Source organism: Marmota monax, unplaced genomic scaffold, assembly GCF_021218885.2.
Source record: "Marmota monax isolate L192 unplaced genomic scaffold, Marmota_monax_Labrador192_F-V1.1 WCK01_AAM20220418_F8-fsc00081, whole genome shotgun sequence".
Lineage (NCBI taxonomy): Eukaryota > Metazoa > Chordata > Mammalia > Rodentia > Sciuridae > Marmota > Marmota monax.
The window spans coordinates 1220465-1241562 of NW_026695234.1; the positions used below are offsets into that span (position 1 = coordinate 1220465).

The 21098-nt window shown below is 38.3% G+C and overlaps 1 protein-coding gene across 6 annotated transcripts in view; it reads right to left on the reverse strand.

Annotated features, from left to right (window-relative positions):
• Jhy (junctional cadherin complex regulator) overlaps window positions 1-14716 on the reverse strand; it is an 85274-nt gene extending 70558 nt beyond the window's left edge. For 3 of the 6 annotated variants that reach the window (XM_058577132.1, XM_058577131.1, XM_058577133.1), the window contains exons 1-2: window positions 12623-12694; window positions 11854-12271 (exon numbers count right to left, since the gene is read on the reverse strand). In XM_058577132.1, the coding sequence (XP_058433115.1) occupies window positions 11854-12191 (338 nt within the window). In that variant the 5' untranslated portion in view covers window positions 12192-12271; window positions 12623-12694. Of the gene's footprint in view, window positions 1-11853; window positions 12272-12622; window positions 12697-14608 lie in introns of those variants that run through there. The other 3 variants (XM_058577130.1, XM_046438774.2, XM_046438773.1) reach the window with 2 other exon arrangements.
• Between the last annotated feature and the right edge of the window lie 6382 nt (window positions 14717-21098).

Here is a 21098-nt window from a genome sequence, read left to right on the forward strand (position 1 = left end):
AAAACACAAAGTTCATCTGTGGCTGTTTAGCAGATGTGAGGGTGATCTGGCTTTAACACCTGACACTCCACTGACTGGCAAGGTTGATTTGGCCAAACTGGCTGGCCAAGTAGGTGTCCCCTTCCTTTCTCACCACTCCAGGTATAGCCCTTCCAATGCATGTGCTCCACTTAAGAGGATGACCTTCCCACTAGAGGAGGCCAGTTCTTTTGTCAAGGGTATATGAACCCTGCTAGAACCTCCAAATAGGCTCTCAACTGTGGTCTTTTAGGTATAGAAGAAAGCTCAACTATTATCTTCAGGTAAATAAAAAAATTTTAATAAAGAAATGTGCTGTTTGCCCATGTCCATACTATAATGAAAGGAAAAACTGAATTTGACTCTACTCTTTATTCATTAGGAAACTCATGAATTCAGTAAATACTTACTTATTAAGCACTTGCTAAGCCAGGGGGATATGGAGGTAAATGACACAGTGCTGGACTCACAGACCGGAGTGGGTAGAGACAAGCTAACAAGCAGCTTACAATGTGGAGGGATGTCTGCTCTGATGAGAGGCATGGGGCCATCAGGTCTCAGTGGGAACATCCACTCCTGTCTCAGGAAATTGGGAAGAACTTTCAGGAGGAAGCGATGGCACTGCTGAGACCTAAGGCTGAAGAAGCATGTGCTAAGCTGAGGGAACAACATGTAAAAAGGAATGGAGGGGAGAGAGAATGTGGTGTTTTCCAGGAACAACTTCTGAATGAATAAAGTGGAGGGTGTTGGGAAGGAAGGCTGAAGAACAGAGCTCAAGGTCAAGCAGAGGTCGGATCTTGAATGACTTTGCAAACTCTATGAAAGCATCTGGGCTCCATAAATTGATTTGTAAGTTTAGTTGGAGAGAAGAGATTTTAGAAAACATTTCTGGACAACCAAAGCATTGAGTTTCTGGTATACACTAGTCCTCTAGTTTTCACTGCTTAGAACAAGGATGGCCACCTCTCAAGGTGACAACCCTGGGCATCACTGTTCTGCCACTCAGTAGGGAGAGGGATGTAGAAAGACAGCACATTACATTGTATGTTGATCTCAAGGAATGCTTGCAGTGAATCCCTAATTTTTGCCTTAGAACAACTTGAGGGAAGTATAGTACTATTATTATTATCCTCATTTAACTGATGAAGAAACTAAGGCTGATAGAGCTTTTCTAAGTCTCCCAAGGCCACAGAGCAAAGGAGTGGTAGAGCCAGGATACAGACCCTGGCAGTCTGCTCTGGTTCCTGGATCTTGTCCATTAAGTAGCAATAGATGCCACAGCATTTCCCATAGGTGGGCGTGAAGCAAACTTGGTGCAGTGTCTGCCTTGGGTGAGTCAGAGAATTGCTCAGTAGGCCAGCAATAGATATCTGTGGAGAACCTCCCTGTGTATAGGCAGAATGTTAGGCACAAAAGATAAAGCAGTACATAAAAGAGAAGCAGGCTGGTGGATCCTCTCCTTCAGTGAGGAGGACAGGCTTTATGTACCAACTGTAATGAATGAGGAAAGATTTAAACAGGATGCTGTAAGTATTTCCAACAGGAAGACAGGGCTGGATACAGAGCTCACTGGTAGAACATTTGCTTAGTATGCATGAGGGCTTGGGTTCCATCTGCAGCACTATAACAACAAAAACAATAATAATAAATAAAAATAAAATAGGAGGAAATAACCTTGTTTATCACTGAAAATGTTAACCTCTTATTTCCAGATTCAATTGCTAGATGATATCTCAAGTCTATTCCAAATCCATTGTTCTATAATTCTATGATAGACTGACAAGATAATCAATAACTGAGTAATGTCCACCTATTTTTTCAATAAGTAATTGCCATAGTGTGAATTTAAAGTGTCTCTCAAAGGCCCATAGGGTAAAGGCTTGTTGCCAGCCTGTGACATTATTGGAAGGTGGTAGAACCTCTAAGAGATGTGGCCTAGAGGAAGGAAGTTAGGTCACTGGGTGTGTGCTCTAGAAGGGGATATTAGGACCCTGCTCCTTCCTCTCTCTCTCTGCTTCCTGGCTGACATGATATGAACAGCGATCCTCCACTGCGTGCTCCTGCCATGAGGCACTGTCCCTCCACAGAGCCAAAGCAACAGGGCCAAATGACTGAACTGAAGCCTCTAAAAGTATGAATCACAATAAATCTTTCCTTCTTATAAGTTGTTTATGTCAGGTATTTTGTCACAGTGATAGAAAGCTGACTAACAGTAACTTTCAACAGTTGAAGGAAATGGATTTCTGATTTTCTCATCTGCAGTTACACCAAAATTAATATACTGAGACTAGTCATCATATTTTACCAGTATCAGCAAAAAATGGCATCATGTCTACAGACATGGCTAAAGACTTTCCTCGATCACATGCAATGATCATGGTGCTTTGTTTCTATGAATGATGACATGGAATACTGTGGTTCTGAGAAATGGTTCAGCAGAGTGTCAAAGGACAAGCGTCCTAGAATCAGCTGCCTACACTGAATTCCTGGTGTCACCAGTTGCTATGTGAACATGGGAAAGTTATTTAATTAACTTTTGTGTTTGCACTGAGTCACAGTCAGTAAGGGCTAGCTATGAAAGCACCTGTCAGTGAGCTGTTACTGGTCTCTGCTTGATGCGTGACATTCAGACACCATAGCATGGCTTTGTTGTTGTGTACTGTGCTTCCTGCTGATGGATCTCCAGGGATCCTTCTCTCCCCAAGGCTTCAGGTATTTCCAGGGAACAAAGCTATCTTGTGATGCTATAAGTGTTACTCTAGTAGCCTGAAAGAATTAACACCCATCTTTAAAAATCCAATTTTTAGTTGTGACTTAGGCATTATGGAGAATGTATGAATCATAACTTAGGACATGGGATTGAGAAATGTCAGTGTTTCCATGAGACAAAACATTTTGACAGCTGCTGAAAGGTGATGAAGAAGATGAAACTGGGAGAATTAAATTATTTTAGAATTTCCACGAAAGTTGTAGTCTCTAATCTCAATAGATTTCCTTTCTCAAGAGGCTACAAAAGCAATATCACATGCTATAGAAGACTAATGTTTTAAGTGGAACCTGGAAAATACAGAAACAAACCTGATTGAGAAACATGTTTTTGAACAAGTGTTTTTGAAGAGAAACCCTAAAAACATGTACAAGCAAGGATAGCATCGGAACATGTGGCTTATATGAAAGCTTTAGCCACATTGTTTACACCTGCAATGACTATCTTAAACCTCTCCTTCTCCCTTTCTAGATGGAAAACATATGTTGAAACAACAGGAGGTAATGTTTTACAAAATTATGAGCACAGAAAGCTGTAATGCTTCACAGAAACAAATGTAATGGTTGAAACAGAACATGATACTAAAGAACCCCATTGTACTGAGCTTGTGTGCTGAGCAGTCCCATTGTGTTTTGTGGTCCAGGTCAACACACTGGGACAAAATGAGTGTGAAGTACCCTTTCATCAGTAATCATCCACGCACAAAACATGCACCCCTTTCCTCCTCATTTGGTAGAAAGGTTACACAGACAATGAGTACACAACTCTTTTGTTATGGCTCAGACAACAGATGCCGGGTCTCCTCTTCAGAGGCCTGGTTAGAAATGGATGCAGAGAAGGGGGCGGGGGCGGGCTCACATGTATGCGCCAGGATATTTGCTGGCTTTAATGGACCATATTTGAGTACTCACTGCGATAACTTCAAACAAAATAAAATCAAGACTCCATTTAATGAAGAGCTTCATATTCAGTTTTGTATTCAATCAAAAAATTACTAAAATTAGAGCATGTTTCTAGTACAATTAACATCCTTTGCACTCACAATAAAATATTCAATAACTGGCCATTTTGCCTGTTGAGGAGGTGAATAAAAGCATTGCTATTAATCATTTAGCTGTTATTTATTTGCCACTTTATTTTAAGTAGGCAGTTAAATTGAAACTGCACATGTTATTATTGATTTAGTTTTAATTTAATCCTTTTAAACAGAACAATTATTCCCAATTTATATGCCATTAAATCTTTTATGCATATGAGCAGTAAATTCAATTTTTGTTTAAGTGTAAAGTTTTTAATGCTTCTTTAAGGAACTATAAAAATAACAATTGTTTCCAAGGATTTCCGAATTCTATGCTCATCTTAATCTTCTCATCAATGGCTTTGAAGTAAATAGAATGAAATAAATCCAAAAGATTAAAAATTCACTTTTGCAAGTCTGTAAGTTTTTTTTTTTTTTTTTCCTTTTTATGGTGCTGGGGATCAACCCGAGGGCCATGAGTATGAGTAGGCCAGCTAAATTCTCTACTACTGAGCTACATCAAAGCAGGAAATAAAATGGTTCTACAAATATACTGAAATGTTTTGTGGAGGTTATTTGCAATCTAAAAAATTTCATTCAATGAAGGCACTTTTTGACTTAAAAAAAAAAAGATGGTTTTATGAAATAAAGACCAAAGACTGTCTACAGAAACACACTAAAGTGAAGGGGCTAAATTGTTAGTGAATTCTGTTTACAGTAATTATATAATTTGTAATTCCAACCAAAGTCCCCCTTTTTCTTCAACAAAAGATTTGTGGCTAAAAATCAACCAAATATTTATCCCCAAGTTCTTATTAGTACCAATTTTTATTCAAGGACAATCTATGAATTAAAAAAATAAATGATCTAAAGAGGACATTTTAGTAATAGCAATGTAAAATTCTAGTGCCTCTTTCTATTAAGTTATGTGAAGCCAAGGCTGCATCTTCACAAGGGAAATGCTGTATGACACAGTATTTAGAGACACAATTCCTCTCAGTCAGTGAGTCCACAATGCTAGTGGCAGACATTTTCCATGGAGGCTCCGGTGTTCCTTTCATTCTCCAAAGCAATGGCTAAGAGGGTAGAGACCTAGATTTACAAAATTTCTAGGTGCTTATATGTCCTTTAGATAGAGTTTCTTATATTTTAAATGTCAGACTGAGAGCACTGGAATTTTGCTGTGATATCATGGGAAAAGCAATGGACCTGAGTTCTTGTGCTGCTTTGCCAGTGACCAGCAATGTGAAACTTGAGGGCATCTCCTCACCCCTCTAGGTCTCAGGTTTCTCCTTTGTACAACAGGGAACAGGATGACCTTTATGGGCCCTATATGCTCTAAGAATCCACCCTTTTATTAGTTGGATTGGGCCTGTCATGAAAAAAACTCTATGATGTTATAAATACTGGGGAAAAAAATTAGTTTACATTCCATACAGTAAAATATATTAGTCGAAGTTCCATAGATATCCACACTAATCAAATTACATACATTAAAATATACTAAGCAAACTTTTCTATATTTGGAAACTTATCAGGGAGGGAAAAGTAATGTAGATGGAAAAGGTCATAAATTAAACTATCCCTTTAGTAACCTGGTTACAATCTCTTTTAATCTCTCAATAGACTCGCAGGATTGTAGGTAACATAAATTTAAATGCATGTTGTGAGGTTTCGACCTATTTGCTTATTTTAACACGACAATGCATTCTAGTTTTGAAATAAACAAGAAAGAAACTCATGGCTGTCTCTGAGGGCAACAAACCCCAGGAGTCACCATGGCTTTAGCATTTCTGGCGGGGACTCTGCCTTTAATAGACACGATTCATGCCCACGCACACACTTTACTTCCTTCTGTGACTGCTCAGCTGTCACGGTGGCACGGTGCCTGCTCTGAGAAGCACATCAGGGCTTAACTAAAGCATGGTTTGTGAGTAAATGAATAAAACTAAAATAGAAATAACTAATACCTATGACAAAACCTCACTTCTCTGATAAATCTATTTCCATGTCATCTGAAATAAAAACTAAAATGCTAGTAGCTATTCCCCAAATACCATGTGGAAACCCCTGGAACATTATACTGGTATGCAGTGTAATGTATTGAAGGAGGTTGGCCAACCAATGCCTTAAGTTGAAAATCTACCAAATTAAAGACAATAGAAATCAACATGATGGATGTTGCTAGGTATCAACAGGAATGAAAGTGAGTCCTGGAGGCTTCTGGAATGTTCTCCACAGTCCTAGAATATTAGAACCAGCCTTAAATGTCTGCTTTACACTCCCAATCATTGCAAAACATCTATAACAACTGTAATAGACAGTATTCCAGCCTCAGCTTAAATATTTCCAAAGAGTTCTACACAACAGCTTGAGAAATCTGGGACAAAATGAGAATCCTGTTTTGGTTTTCACCAGGTCTTCCTTTATCCACCAGTATCTGTTTTGGTCTTCAGGCTGCAGAACTCATCACTTAGTACTTCTCATGAGTCTCACATTATTAGCCAGAAACATCACATATTAAAACAATGGAGAGGAAAAATTATATACCACAACACAATGAAGATGCAGACCGCAAGTTAACTTGCAGACAATTCGGAATATTCAATTTAACTAGTAATTCTTCATTGTGCCTATTTGCCTCCTGTTAATTTCTAACACAAGTAGTTTATTAGACAGGATACAGCCCTTTGTGGATGCTGTGGTTCCCAGGTGATGAGAGAGGAAAACATCTGTAGAGCTCAACAAATAGAAGCAGTCTGTTTCCCAGAGGAGATGAAGAAGTATAAGGCTACTGCAACACAATGCCCAAGGTAAAATACAATTAATGTTTATTTATTCTGAGGGCACAGTATCCTTTAAAAACTTTTATTACTTTACTAACATTTATAATTTACATGCATATTTAGTCTGGCCTCAGTCTGTACTGGAATTGTTCTCTCTTTAATTTTTGCTAGATATTAAGGCAGAATCCTTCATCAGCTCAATCCATTATCATCTAGTCAGATATTCATAATTAAAGGCTTAGGCTTTGGAGTTAGGGGAGAGTTTAATTCAATGTCTAGTTATGCCACTTAGCAACTATATACACCTACAAAAAACTCTTAGAGCCTTATCTGCAAAACGAGAAAGATAATGCTTACGGGCTAGGGGCGTTGCTCAGTGGTAGAGTATGCACCTTACATGACAAGGCCCTGGGTTCAATCCCCAGCACCAAATAAATGAATAAATAAATAAAGCCTATCTAAGGGGATCTTTAAAAGATAATGAGATAGTATATACAAATTAAATAGTTCCATAAATAGTAGTAATTATATAAGTATTACTGTAAGCAAGACTTTATTTTATACATATACTGGGTACTTGCTGTTTTCTGATTTTTTTTAAAATATAAGACTTCAGAAAGCTCCCTGACTTAAGAGGTTATTTCTAATGCTCTAGGCATTACACTGATCTCTTTCTTCATGAGTGCTGAGTGTCATAAGGCTTGTTTTGGAGTGGGGTTTAAGGACTGTCACATGAAGATCCTCTCTCCACTTTTGATTCATTCACTACAGTCAATATTGCTCCAATTTCTATTAAGTAAAAGGTTTTCTCTAATCCATATACACTGAACTATGCTTGACATTGGTGAGATACAAGAGAGTAATTGCTTTGAGAAGATTCTAGTAACATCAAAACACAAGGGTAGGGCTAAGTGATTTGCCAGGCAGCTTTTAAAATTATTCATTATAAAAGCAAGAAGAAAAAAGAGATTTGCTTTGGTTTAAGGCAAGGCTTTGACTAATTTTTTGAACTACAATTCCCAGAATGCCACCTACCTTATAGAAATGAACTCTATTTGAATTTCAAATTGTGTATGTTCTGAACTCAAATATGAGCAAAAATACATTTAGGAAAGATTTCTAAGACTAATGTGAGGCAGAGAGAGGAATCAATAACTAAACTGTCCCTGAGTAACATTTTTGAAGTATTATTTACTCAACTGCCTCAGGTCTGTTTTCCTTTACATTGTGAAACTGGTCCTCATATGTTCAATGAATGAACTATGTTCTGACAATTACAGAGTTATAACCCATTTCTAATTATGCCCCAAGGTTATAGTCTATCACTCACCATTTCCAAGGCAAGTCAATCTGAGCAAGACAGCATTTTATTTAAGGAACTCTGAATCAAAATACTAAAAATCTAACCATAATTTTGATTTTTTTGTAAGCATTATTCTTTATTACTTAAAATATATTAAATAGTTTTTAAATTGCCTTTTGGTTAAAAAAAAAAAGAAAACAGGGTTAAAGTCAGGTCCCTCAGCATCAGAAAAAAGGAGGAAAAACTGAAAAATTGGGAGAGAAGAAGGTCACTTAATGGATTCTTGCCTTTTTGTTTGTTTGTTTGTTTTTTATCTTAAAAGTACAGACAAGGACACTTTGTACAAGGCAAAAGATTTTTCCTTTCTGATGCCCTCATTTCTGTAAATAAAACTATACCATTTACTATCTAAGAGACTCTGAATGTCTTAGTTTAGAGCCATGATAAAAACATGGCTTAGGACCAAGTGAGAATGCCTGAGCTTTCTGCTCCAGCGCTCACTAAATACATGAATGGGTATAATATAACTTCTTGACACTCATTTACAACCTCAAGGTGTGATCATTACAGTGTCTACCTATCAGGGCTGCCATAGGATTTAAATGAGGTAATACATGTAAAGAGTTTTGCACAGTGATGGGCTTATGTTTAGCATTCTGAAATGCCAGCTATTGTTATTAAATTTACTCTTTGACTTCTCTTGTTCCTAATATCCATATCTAAGCTGTACCAAGCTCTATCAATTATTTCATATACCTTTCAATTAAAATATTGTTTAAAAAAAAAAAAAAACCAAAACCCTGAGCTGGGCACGGTGGCACACACCTGTAATCCCAGCGGCTTGGGAGACTGAGATACTTGAGAGCCAGCCTCAGCAATGGCAAAGCGCTTAGCACCTCAATGAGACCCTGTCTCTAAATAAAATATAAAATAGGGTTGGGGATGTGGCTCAGTGGTTGGCGCCCCTGAGTTCAATCCCTGGTACAAACAAAACAAAACAAAACCTGAGAACATCCCATGTCCCATGTGTGATCAGATAATTATACCATGGCACCTCTAGATACTGAAATACAGAGTAGCATGAAAAACATAAATCACGGGCTGGAGATGTGGCTCAAGCGGTAGCGCGATTGCCTGGCATGCGTGCGGCCCGGGGTTCGATCCTCAGCACCACATGCAAAACAAAGATGTTGTGTCTGCCGAGAACTAATAAATAAATATTAAAAAAAAATTAAAAAAAAAAAAAAAAAAAAAAAAAAGAAAAACATAAATCACATCTACAAATGTAGGAAAATACTCAATACTTATAACATTTAGTGGAATGAAATAAACCGATGCCAAAGAGTGTCTGAATTGATCTCTTTTGGATAAAAACATGCTGACAAGTCATCAGGAAAAGTAGCTGAAATCTATAAAAAGAATTTTATAACCTGTCAGAGTGGCAAAAGTTAGAAAGACTAGGTAACCGTGAGGACTGAAGACTTGCAGATACTGTGAGGAAATTCTTGCACATCTACCCAAAGAGACACAAGGATGTGTACAGAATATTATGTTAAATAAGAAAAATGAAAACAACCTAAATTCTCTTCAATGGGTAAGGGTCAGTTGTATGTTCACACAGCAAAACTTATTCAGAAGTTTCAAAATGAATGACCACAGTCCTCAGCTGAAAAAGATAATGATAAACTGTTAAGACAATGATGCTGACTGAACAAACAGGGAGAAAAATACAATACAATACAAATATATCTACTGATTATAGATTGTCTATGAAAGAAATGAATAGAAGATTGAAAGAACAGTGCAAACCCACATAAATGCATGTTGGGTTATCTCTGAGGAGGAAGATAGGGGAATGTATTTGAGAAGGGGTAAAGGAAACTCTATCTGTAATGTTTTATGGCTTGAAGAATTTAAACAAATATGGCAATCAGGGTTATGTCATCTTTTCCCCTGTACTTTTCTGTAGGCTAGAAGTTTCTCATAATTACAAAAATTGATATTAGTAACAAAACAAGTCCTCCATTAGAGCACTATGCCCTTAGACCAGCTATTTCATCTCCGTTGGCCTCACTTTTCCTCTCTGGAAAATGACGCTCTCAGCACCTTCCCTGCAAGGTCACAGTGAAGAGCTGAGTGAAACTACAGATGGGCCTTCAAAAGGTGGCATCATTATTGTGACAGTCTCATTACCCTCTGATAGTCTCTCTGCCCATTGAGTCTTTATTCTTTAATTTAAAATGCAGCAGCATGTAGAATAACTGCCTTGACCACTGCTTCATCTCACTGCCCTCCCTAAGAACCTGTCCTCTTTTCTCCTGGCTGACCCAATCCAGTCCCAATCAAGCATTCTGTCTCACCAAAATCATCCTGGAACACCTCTGTGGCATCATTTTTCCCTTACTGTGTATCTGGAGATCCCCTAAGATGCATATGAGATTCATTTAACTTGATATCCCCAGTAAAAGGAAGAGGAGGGGAAGTAAAAAAGGAAGAAAATGACTTAGGACTGGGATCCAATTTTGGCTCCCACTGGAGTCCTTACCATGACTGTATCCCTAGGACAAATCCTTTGAGTTCTCTGGTGTGGAGGAGTTACACTCAATGACCTGTAAATTTGTCTTGCAGTTAGAGGTGCTTTTAAAAGCCCCTATTTTCAGATTCCTACTCAAACAATTTTCCCATGCAAATTAGATGTAACCCCCATAGACTCCCTAATGTGCCACAAACATGTCATTCTAATTGTGACCTTCTATCCAAATCTTGATTTCAAAATGATGCCCAAGTTCTAGGCCTTTTAATCAACTTTACTTAACATATTTGACACCTCATTTAAAAACAAAATCAATATAGGCCAGGAGTTGTGGCTCAGTGGTAGAGTGCTTGCCTAGCATGTGTGAGGCACTGGGTTCAATTCTCAGCACCACATATTTAAAATAAAGGTCCATTGACAACTAAAAAATTTTTTAAAAAATCAATGTAATATGATTTACAAGAGCTAGTCACTGTTCTAAACACTTTGCATATATTATTTTAGCTTCATAACTCTGCAACTATTGTTATTATGCCCTTTTTACTGATGAGGAAACTGAGACACAAAAGCATTAAATGGACTTGACCAACACTGTATAGCTAGTAAGTGGCAGAACCAGTATTTGAACCTAAGTGGTCTGCTTTATATTCTATGAACTTGTCCACCACACTAAAACTCCTTTTTTTTTCATTTTTTTTATTAGTTGCACATGACAATACAATGATCTTGACATATCATACATTTGAATCAAATGGGTAAAACTCCCTTCTTAATAACTTCTTCTGTAATGAAGCTGTAATCATGTAATTTACAGCTTCATTAAAATGGATTATTTTTATTCCCTTACGTTTTTTTAGTAGCTCATAGCATATAGTTAAATCCCATAAGTGATGATTATTAGATGAAATCTGTATGTGATCATTCAGACCCCAGGAGATCAGCCTCTATTAGCTATGAAAAAAGGGGCCAGATAGGATTCTACCACCAATTATTTGTATTTTATTGACATTCATAGCAATCCTGTGAGACAAGCAGTCTAGATCAATTAACAGATGAGAACAAGTGGGTTGTAGAAATTAAGTAAGCTTACTTCAAATGTGACACTAAACAGCACACTTAGACCAAATTAAGACCATTAGACTTCACATACATACTTTTTTTAATATCAGGATTTCTCTAAGGTGAGGTCATAGCAATGGAGACACTTGGAATATGGATAAAAAATAAGGAATATAAGAAATGCAAATGCCCTTTTAAAATACCCATTGTTTTAATTTAAAAAAGAAATCAATGTGACAAAAACCAAGGAGCCATGCTGTCCTTAGCTGCTTAGAGACCTGTCTCACATACATTACAAGGTGTGTGCCAGGTGAGCCTGTCCTTACTGGTACAGGATTATTTATGACTATATACAAGCCAACTCCTTACCTGTTATTCACGTCATTATCCTGGACCGGGAGGTCTCCTTGGATGGCCATCTGAGCTACTTTTCTGCTTGCTTCCTCTTCTGTTTCACTCAAGCTTTCCCTCTGAGGACTGCCCTCTAGGCTGTCAGGCTCCACATCTACATCCTGGATTTGGTCCTCAAGTTCAGACTGGGACTCGAACTCTTGAGTGAGGCTTTCTGAATCTGATTCCAAGGAGTCTTCTGAAATCAGATTTAAGTCTTCTTTCTTACGGAGTGGGTTTGAGGACTGGACATTTAAGTTGGTATGATGGACAGGAGATTGAACGGAAAGCTTGGGAATTAGTTTACTCTTACTCATTTTGAAAAATTCAGAAATCAACAGGAGATAGTCTTGATAGGAACAGTTGGCTGGTAATTTCTGGTTTGCAAAATCGTTACCTAAAAAATTTATATTTATGTTACTCTATGACTACTGAAAACTCCTTAATGTCAATATTTATAAAAAATTTCAACAAGTAAGAGAACCTTGTTATATTATCTGCAGGCTTTTGTATGTAGCAATAGCTATTGGAAAAACAATTGTGTTTCCTCTCTTACACAAACATCTGATTTAGAGCTCATAAACAGCCCAAGTAATCAAATGCTGTTTCACTGAGGAAATCAAATGGTTGCTTAAAAGCAGATTCCCTTTTCCAGCTTCCAAGGGCTTGCTACAGACAAGCCAGCGGAAAGCCAATAGTTAATTATGGACGGTACCTTGATGGTACTTTATTTCATTATGGACAGTACCTTCTTTCAAATGGCCCAGGCAACAACTTATCCTGTTCAGCAGTATTCATGGGTAGAGTAAAACAGGTTCAGAGTCTACCTTTCGGAAAATACAGAAAAGAGAAAGAAAAGTATGGTTTCCATAGTTGGAGGTGGTTTTGTTCCTAGATCTATTTTGGCCAGCTACATCATTTGGAAAAGACCATTTGATATCCTGGCTGCCACTAGAGAGAAATATATAATTTAGGCGCTTATAAGGAAATCAAACTCAGCTCAGTATTAAACAATATAATAATAATAATAATAATAATAATAATAATAATAAACTATTCAACAAAATATTTGGGAACCTTGCTGATCCTTCCACTGAGCCAACAAGCAGAGGCTGGAAGTCACCGATATGAAAGGGATGCTATCCTGGGGATGACAGTTGGGTGGGTGGGAGACTGAACTGAATGACTGCTAGGAATTAGTTGGAGTCCCATCCAGCTTGCCTAGAGTGTGATTCCAAGTGAACCCTCACTGTCTCAAAGGGCTCTTATGTGACCCATGAGATGGTTTATGGAAAGGGTGCTTTGAGTTCATATAGGACTGAAAGGAGATGATGTTTTTGGATTGTGCTTCCTTTCATCTTTATCTAGCATTTCTATTTTGGTTGATCTTGTATCTTACTGCCTTTATGCCATTTTTTTCCTGTAAGTCATATAATAAAAATCTTCACCACTAGAGATTACTGTAAAATTTATTTTATTGGCTTGCTTATGTTCTTCTGGCAAATCCTAATTTTAATTAAATAACATAACCTTATCCACCTTATTCCTATTCTAGGGTTACTTATTATGTTGACTTTGTTGCTAAGGCTTCCATGGAACAGCAACTCCTTGGAGGAAAGTGTCTTAACAAACATAACAGACAAAAGATAATGTTCATATTTAAATACGCGTGAAGTGATTTTCTATTTAACTCAAAGTTCCCCCTGTTGGTAGACTAACATCATTGCCTAATTGTACAAACCAGTTTGCTATATAGTCTCTTACTTTAAAAATATATAGTTAATTCTGCCATATTATTTTAATAATGATAAGCAGATCGTTGCTTTGTAGGGTGTTTGTAAAAAGCAGCAAATCCAGCAGATACTAATGTATTTAAAAGTTTGTTTTTATAACATTGTTTTTATTGTAGGCGTTAAGATCACAGTGTTGGGACCTCAAAGAACAAGCTTAAAATAATCATTATAGTTCAATTTTAAAGCTTAAAATAATCATTATAGTTCAATTTTAAATTGTGCTTTCATAAAATAATTCAGTTCTTTCTATTCTTAAGTGAGAGGCCAGGGTTTCTTGTCATTAACAGTAATAAACTAACAAAAGCTGGGTGGTTTGGACATCTGATCTTACAAAAGCACGGGATTATACAAAAGGAAAAGCTCACAACTTGAACAAATCAATAAGTGGGCGTTTGACATTTAATTGAATGTGGCTCTCTAATACCACGAAGTGAAAAACGTTGTGCCACTAAAATTTCTGACCAAGAGAGGCTGACTGGCCAGTCAAAATTCCTCTAAGTAAACCAGAAATAGGGGGACTAAGAAATGCCAGCTGTCCAAGGGTTCCTTCACGGCCTGGGTGTAGTCCACTAGTTCTGGGACACACTAATTTCCTTCTACAGATGAATGACAAAGAAAAAGTTGCCCCGGTCTGGGGCAGGCCTGGAAGCAGCCCAGAAGGGAAGTTTGGGTTTTCTCCCTGTGTCTGTTTCTGGGGAACACGACCAAAAACGCCACAGGGGCGTTTGAAGGTCAGGTGCCCAGGCCGGCCTCCACTGGCCGAGGACAGGCTGCGGGGAGCCTCTCCGTGTTGTGACCCCCTGGCCTTTGGCTCCTAGTCCCCAGGCCCCGATGCTCCTCGCGCCGGCCTGGGTTCCCCCGCCCGCACCCAGGTCGCTCGGGTGCCTTCCTGCAGCCCTCCCCCACCAGCCTGTCACTCCCCTCCCCGGCGCGCCGCCCACCTCGCTCCAGGAGGCAGCCGCCCGTCGCCGGCCAGGCACTCCTCGGTGGCCGCGACCTCGGCGCCCCGCATCCTCCGCGCCGCCGCCGGCGGCTCCCGCGGGGCTCCGGGCCCCCGCCCGCCGCGCTGCCTGGAGACCGCGGCCAACACAGCCCGCCCGCGCCGCGCGCTCCCGAACGCAGCTGCCGCCCTGCCCCGGGCGGGGGCGGCTGCAAACGGCCCGACCTGGGCTGCGGGCTGCGGAGCTGCGGTCCCGCCACCCTGACCTTCCCATACTGCAGGGCAAAGGAAAGGAGGCTGTGTTGCAAATGAAACTGTGGGGACACCCGAAGAACTCCGACCAAACGGGAAGAAAAGGACCCCCATTAATGAAGGAGTCAGTGACTGCAATGGATATTTAAAGAGAAGAAGAAGAAGAAGAAGAGGAAGAGGAAGAGGAAGAGAGAAAGAGACAACCAATAAATACCTGCTGTTTATTGGAAAGGGTGCTTAATTCATTAATAATCTGAAGAGGCAAATTTAAAATTATACCGGAGACAGAACTCACCAGACAGACATAAGTTAAAAAGTTTGAGTGCCAGGTGTTAATTAAGGACGGCATAAGACACAGAACCCCCATTTATTGCTGGGGGAAATATGAACTGGCACAACCGCTTTGGAAAATAGTTTGGCCTTAACTGGGATATGTATACTTTAGGATCCAGCAATTTCACTTTCAGGCATTTAGTCTGAAGAAGTGTGTCTTAGGATATGCATCCAAACTGAAGAAAATTGAAGCATTCATTAATAACAGAATGGTTCATTGAATTGTCATATTCCATACACAGGCATACAATGTAATAGTGAAAAGGAATGAAATACAGCAACGAAGAACGAAGATTGAAATGTGTAACAACATGGAGGTATCTTGAAAATTGAATATTGAGCAATAATTAAAACTCAGAAAAAATATATTCTAATTATTTTTATAGAAAATTAAAGGCAGGCTAAATCAAACTGTACTATGTTTATAGATCATACTCAGTGGAAAAAACTATGGGAAGAAAAAAGCCAAGTAGGGATTTCCATAAAATTAGGATTGTGGCAGGTAAGGTGAGGACCACAGGAAAGGGTACTTTCAAAAGATGGTATTTCCTGGGCTGGAGTTGTGGCTCAGTGGTACAGCAGTCACCTAGCAGTGTGAGGCCCTGGGTTCTATCCTCAGCACCACGTAAAAATAAATAAAATAAAGGCATTGTGTACAACTAAAAAATGAAATTTTTTTTAAAAAAGATTGTATTTCCTGACCTTGATGGTGGTTACATAGATGTTCATTTTATAACACTTCATTAAGATGGACATTCATATAGGTGCAGAATTTTTCACTATATCAAAAAAGGTTTCAAAGGAGAGTAAAGAAAAGGAATGTAGGGAATTATATTCTTATTAAAATAGCATTAAAATCACAAGTAGATTTGAGGAACAGTCTTCAAAGAGTCAAGGATGCTTTAATACATTTGCCACCTCAATAATAGAAAGCATAAGGAATTGGAAAATGTCCTTACTACCCAGTTTTATTTTTAAAAAGTTTTTTTTTAATTAAAAAAGTTTTATTATAAAAGCCATTTTTATTCTGCTCTTTTTAAATTAGAGTTGGATTTTTTAAAAAACTTTTTTGACAGTATGAAACTTGTCTTACCAGTGGATGGTTGGACCTCAATGTTCTTTGAAGAAATAAAAGTGAAGTAGCTGAAAGTATTGGTGTTATTTTGCCCTGTATGTTATATAGATTGTCATTCTAGCAATGGCAAACATGCAAACAGTTCCTAAGCCAAAGAAATTGTCTCTCATGGCAGTTTCCAGAATGTTTTTTTTTTAACCTTCCCAGCTTTATTTTTCTCCACAAGCTCTTACTAATACAGTTTATCTGCGTGTACATATAAATGGCATATTTTTGTTTTTACTGTCACAATCCACACTAGAATGCAAACTCCCTGAGGAAGACACTTTGTCTCTTTGTACATACTGTAAAGCCCCAGCACCTAGAACATGATAGTCACTCCACAACTGTTTATTGAAAGAGTAAGACTATGTACAAGTTACGAGCTATGTAGTGAACCTGTTTTAACATAAAAATAATGCATTACAAAAAATATTCCACTAATATTGGTTTCCAAATCAGATATCCCATCTAATACTCCCCTAATTTATCCATTTAGAAGTATATTTAAACTTCCTGGGCTGTCAGTAAGTAGCAGAGCTTTACCTACCATGTGTAAGGCCCTGGGTCCAATCCCCAGCACTGCAAAAATATACACCACCACCACCAGCATTACTACTACTACTACTACTACTACTACTACTACTACTAGTAATAATAATAATAAATTAAATTTATTAAGTTTAAAGTATGGTATACTTAATTCAGATAGTGCATATATTAAATAAGTGTATATGTGCACACAAGAAATGCCTTTGTTAACATTGCATTACATTCACATAAAACTAGGGAAAGAAATAAAGGGATGCAATCCAGAGATAAAGCCTAGAAGTATGTGTGTGTGTGTGTGTGTGTGTGTGTATTATTCTTGAAGTAAAATTCAGTAATCATATTTCAAGCTTCCAGAATGAAAGCCTATTTTAAAGCATAGTTAAAACTTATGCAGTATCTGTCAAATCCCTTACCAACTACAGAACCTGTTTCTCCTTAACTTCTCCTATCTCACTTATCTGAAGAGACTGAGTAAGAATCAAGAAGCGCTCTCCCTCACCTAAGTGTGGATGCTACTGCAGATATATTTTTACTACCTTCATTGTTGTTTAGAAGTTTTAGAGACAGATGTCTTCCTCAGCTTCCAGAATATTATTCTATGGAATCAATGTTGAGTCATTCATCCTTGTTCACCTTCTCATCCACTGATCAGTGGAAACTGATGCTGTGTTTTCTCAGACCCTTCAAGTGCTTTCTGCATCATCCAGAAAAATATTTTATTCTGGCTTTCTGAAAATGAGTGATTCTTACATGGTTCAGGAGTCTACTAATCTGGCAGCTACTGTCAGAGACTAGTCCACACACAGAACATGGAAACCCAGAGCTTGATTTACCTCCCTCCCTCCTCTGTGTGGCTGTTCTAATTATTATTTGAAATGACTAAAGGCTGGAATAATAAGCAGGGTCCATCAGAGGACAGAAATCCATGCCAGGTATTTTAACAGAAATAATTTAGTATGAAGATTTAAAGCTAAAAAGGGAACACAACTAGCCTGGTGTACTAACCACCAGAAACAGCTTCCACCCCTGTGGCTGGAGGAACACAGGATGAACCTGGAATTATTAACACTTTTGGGTTCAGGCCTCTCAGGAGGATGCATCCTAAGCTGGTGGGTGCCTTTGAAAAGGCCTATGAAGCTGGATTGGGGACTATAATGAAAATTGGAATCAATTGCTGCAACTGAAAGAAACTGAGATGCTGGGGTAAAGAAACCTTGTCAAGGCCACTAAGGGGGAACAGGAAGCAAGGGAAGGAGCAATCCCTTTTCTCCCTGCCTTGAGCCTTGACCTCTCCCTATACTGCCCTCTACTGGCCCAGTGAAAAAGAGGGGTCTGGCCTAGGAGAAATGAGGTGTGCAGGGATTACCCTAGCTTCCTTATTGAAATGTATGACTGTTTTTGAAGCTGAGAGACAATGGTTTAATAAGCAATGCAGTAATACTCTATTCTTCAGAATTCTTGAGGATCATAGAGTGCATACAAGCAAAATAAAGCTATAAAGTACATTGTTTCCAGTTGATGTTATGGTAATAATAGTTAATTTACATATGAATAGCACTTCCTGGGATTTGCAGAGTGCTTTCGCATATATTATCTGTTCAGAATTCAGCTGTCAGCCTGAACCTGAACTAACCAAAACACAAAGAAGAATGACAAAAACAAGGCAGAAAACAATCAGATTGCATAGGTTAGCAATACTGACCTGAACTGACTCCTTTACCACCTCAATCCCTATTCCCTGTCTGGCTCTCCAAGTCCTCTACTCATTTCCCTTCTTGGTCGGCCTGCTATTCAGTCTGTTAGCTCAGCATCATCTCCTCCAGGAAGGATTTTCAGACAGCCTCCCTCCTTTGTCATGTGCTCTCACCAACCCCACCTGGTTCTTGGACTAGGTAATTCTCACCCAAGGCATTTTTGTTCTCCAGGAGACATTTGACAATATCTGCAGACATTTCTTCTTGTGACTTGGGGGAGTACTACTGGCATCTAGTGGGTGGAGGCTGGAAATGCTGCTAAGCATCCTGCAACAACAAATATTATACAGTCCAGAATGTCGGCAATATGAGATCGATATGCCATGTGCTAGGCTAATGGCCCTTGCTCTGTGGTCTGAAGGCACACAAGTGCTGGTTCTTACCTTAGACATGTTTATACATAATAGCATTGAAATTACCTGTGTGCCTATCCAAGAACAAGGGAGATCTTTTTATCTTCTAAGGTCTTCTTTAATTTCTTTCTTTAGTGTTCTGTAATTTTCATTGTAGAGGTCTTTCACCTCTTTCATTAGGTTGATTCCCAAGTATTTCATTTTATTTTTTTTTTGAGACTATTGTAAATGGGGTAGTTTTCCTTTCACAGGACTTGCCAGTGATATACAGACATGCTTTTGATTTATGGGTGTTGATTTTGTATCCTGCTACTTTGCTGAATTCATTTACGAGTTCTAGAAGTTTTCTGGTAAATTTTTTTGGGTCTTCTAGGTATAGAATCATATTGTTGGCAAATAGTGCTAATTTGAGTTCTTCTTTTTCTATCCACATTCCTTTAATTTCTTTCATCAGTCTAATTGCTCTGGTCAGTGTTTCAAGAACTATGTTAAATAGAAGTGGTGAAAGAGGGCATCTCTGTCTTGTTCCAGTTTTTAGAGAGAATGCTTTCAATTTTTCTCCACTTAGAATGATGTTGGCCTGGAGCTTAGCATCAATAGCTTTTATAATGTTGAGATATGTTCCTGTGATCTTTAGATTTTCTAGTGTTTTGAACATGTATGGGTGCTATATTTTGTTAAATGCCTTTTCCACATCTATTGAGATGATCATATGATTCTTATCTTTAAGTCTATTGATGTGATGAATTACATTTATTGATTTCCATATGTTGAACCAAAGTTGCATCTCTGGGAATTAATATTATCAAAATGACCATATTACCAAAAGCACTATACAGATTTAATGCAATTCTAATCAAAATCCCAATGACATTCTTCATAGAAATAGAAAAAGCAGTCATGAAATTCATCTGGAAAAATAAGAGACCCAGAATAGCTAAAATAATCCTTAGCAAGAAGAGTGAAGCAGGTGGCATCACTATACCAGAACTTAATCTATACTACAGAGCATTAGTAACAAAAACAGCATGGTATTGGCACCTAAAATAGACTGAAAGACCAATGGTACAGAATAGAGGACATAGAAACTAACCCACATAATTACAATTATCTTATATTAGACAAAGGCACCTGAAACATACATTGGAGAAAAGATAGCCTCTTCAACAAATGGTGCTGGGAAAACTGGATATCCATATGAAACAAAATGAAGTTAAACCCCTCTCTCTCACCATGCATAAAACTCAACTCAAAGTGGATCAAGGACCTAGGAATTAAATCAGAGACACTGCGCCTATTAGAAGAAAAAGTAGGCTCAAATTTCCATCATGTTGGATTAGGCCCCAACTTCCTTAATAAGATTCCTATAGCAGAAGAAATAAAATTAAGAATCAATAAATGGGATGGATTCAAAATTGAAAGCTTCTTCTCAGCAAAAGAAATTATCAGTAAGGTGAATAGAGAGCCTACAGAATGGGAGCAAATTTTTCCCACACACACATCAGAGAGAACATTAATCTTTAGGATATACAAAGAACTTAAAAATCTTACCCTCCCCCCACCAAAAAATAACCCAATCAATAAATAGGCCAAGGAACTGAACAGACACTTCTCAGAAGGTGATATATAATCAATCAACAAAAATATGAAAAAATGTTCAACATCTCTAGCAATTAGAGAAATGCAAATCAAAACTACTCCAAGATTTCATCTCACTCCAGTCAGAATGGCAGCAATTAAGAATACAAACAACAATGAATGTTGGTGAGGATGTGGGGGAAAAGGCACACTCATACATTGCTGGTGGGACTGAAAATTGGTGCAGCCAATATGGAAAACAGTATGGAGATTCCTTGGAAAACTGGGAATGGAATCACCATTTGACCCAGCTATCCCACTTCTTGGTCTATACCCAAAGGACTTAAAAACAGCATACTACAGGGACACAGCCACATCAATGTTTATAGCAGCACAACTCATAATAGCTAAACTGTGGAACCAACCTAGATACCCTTCAGTAGATGAACGGATAAAGAAAATGGTATATATACACAATGGAATATTACTCAGCAGGTAACTGGATAGAGTTGGAGAATATAATGCTAATCTAAGTGAAGTTAGCCAATCCCAAAA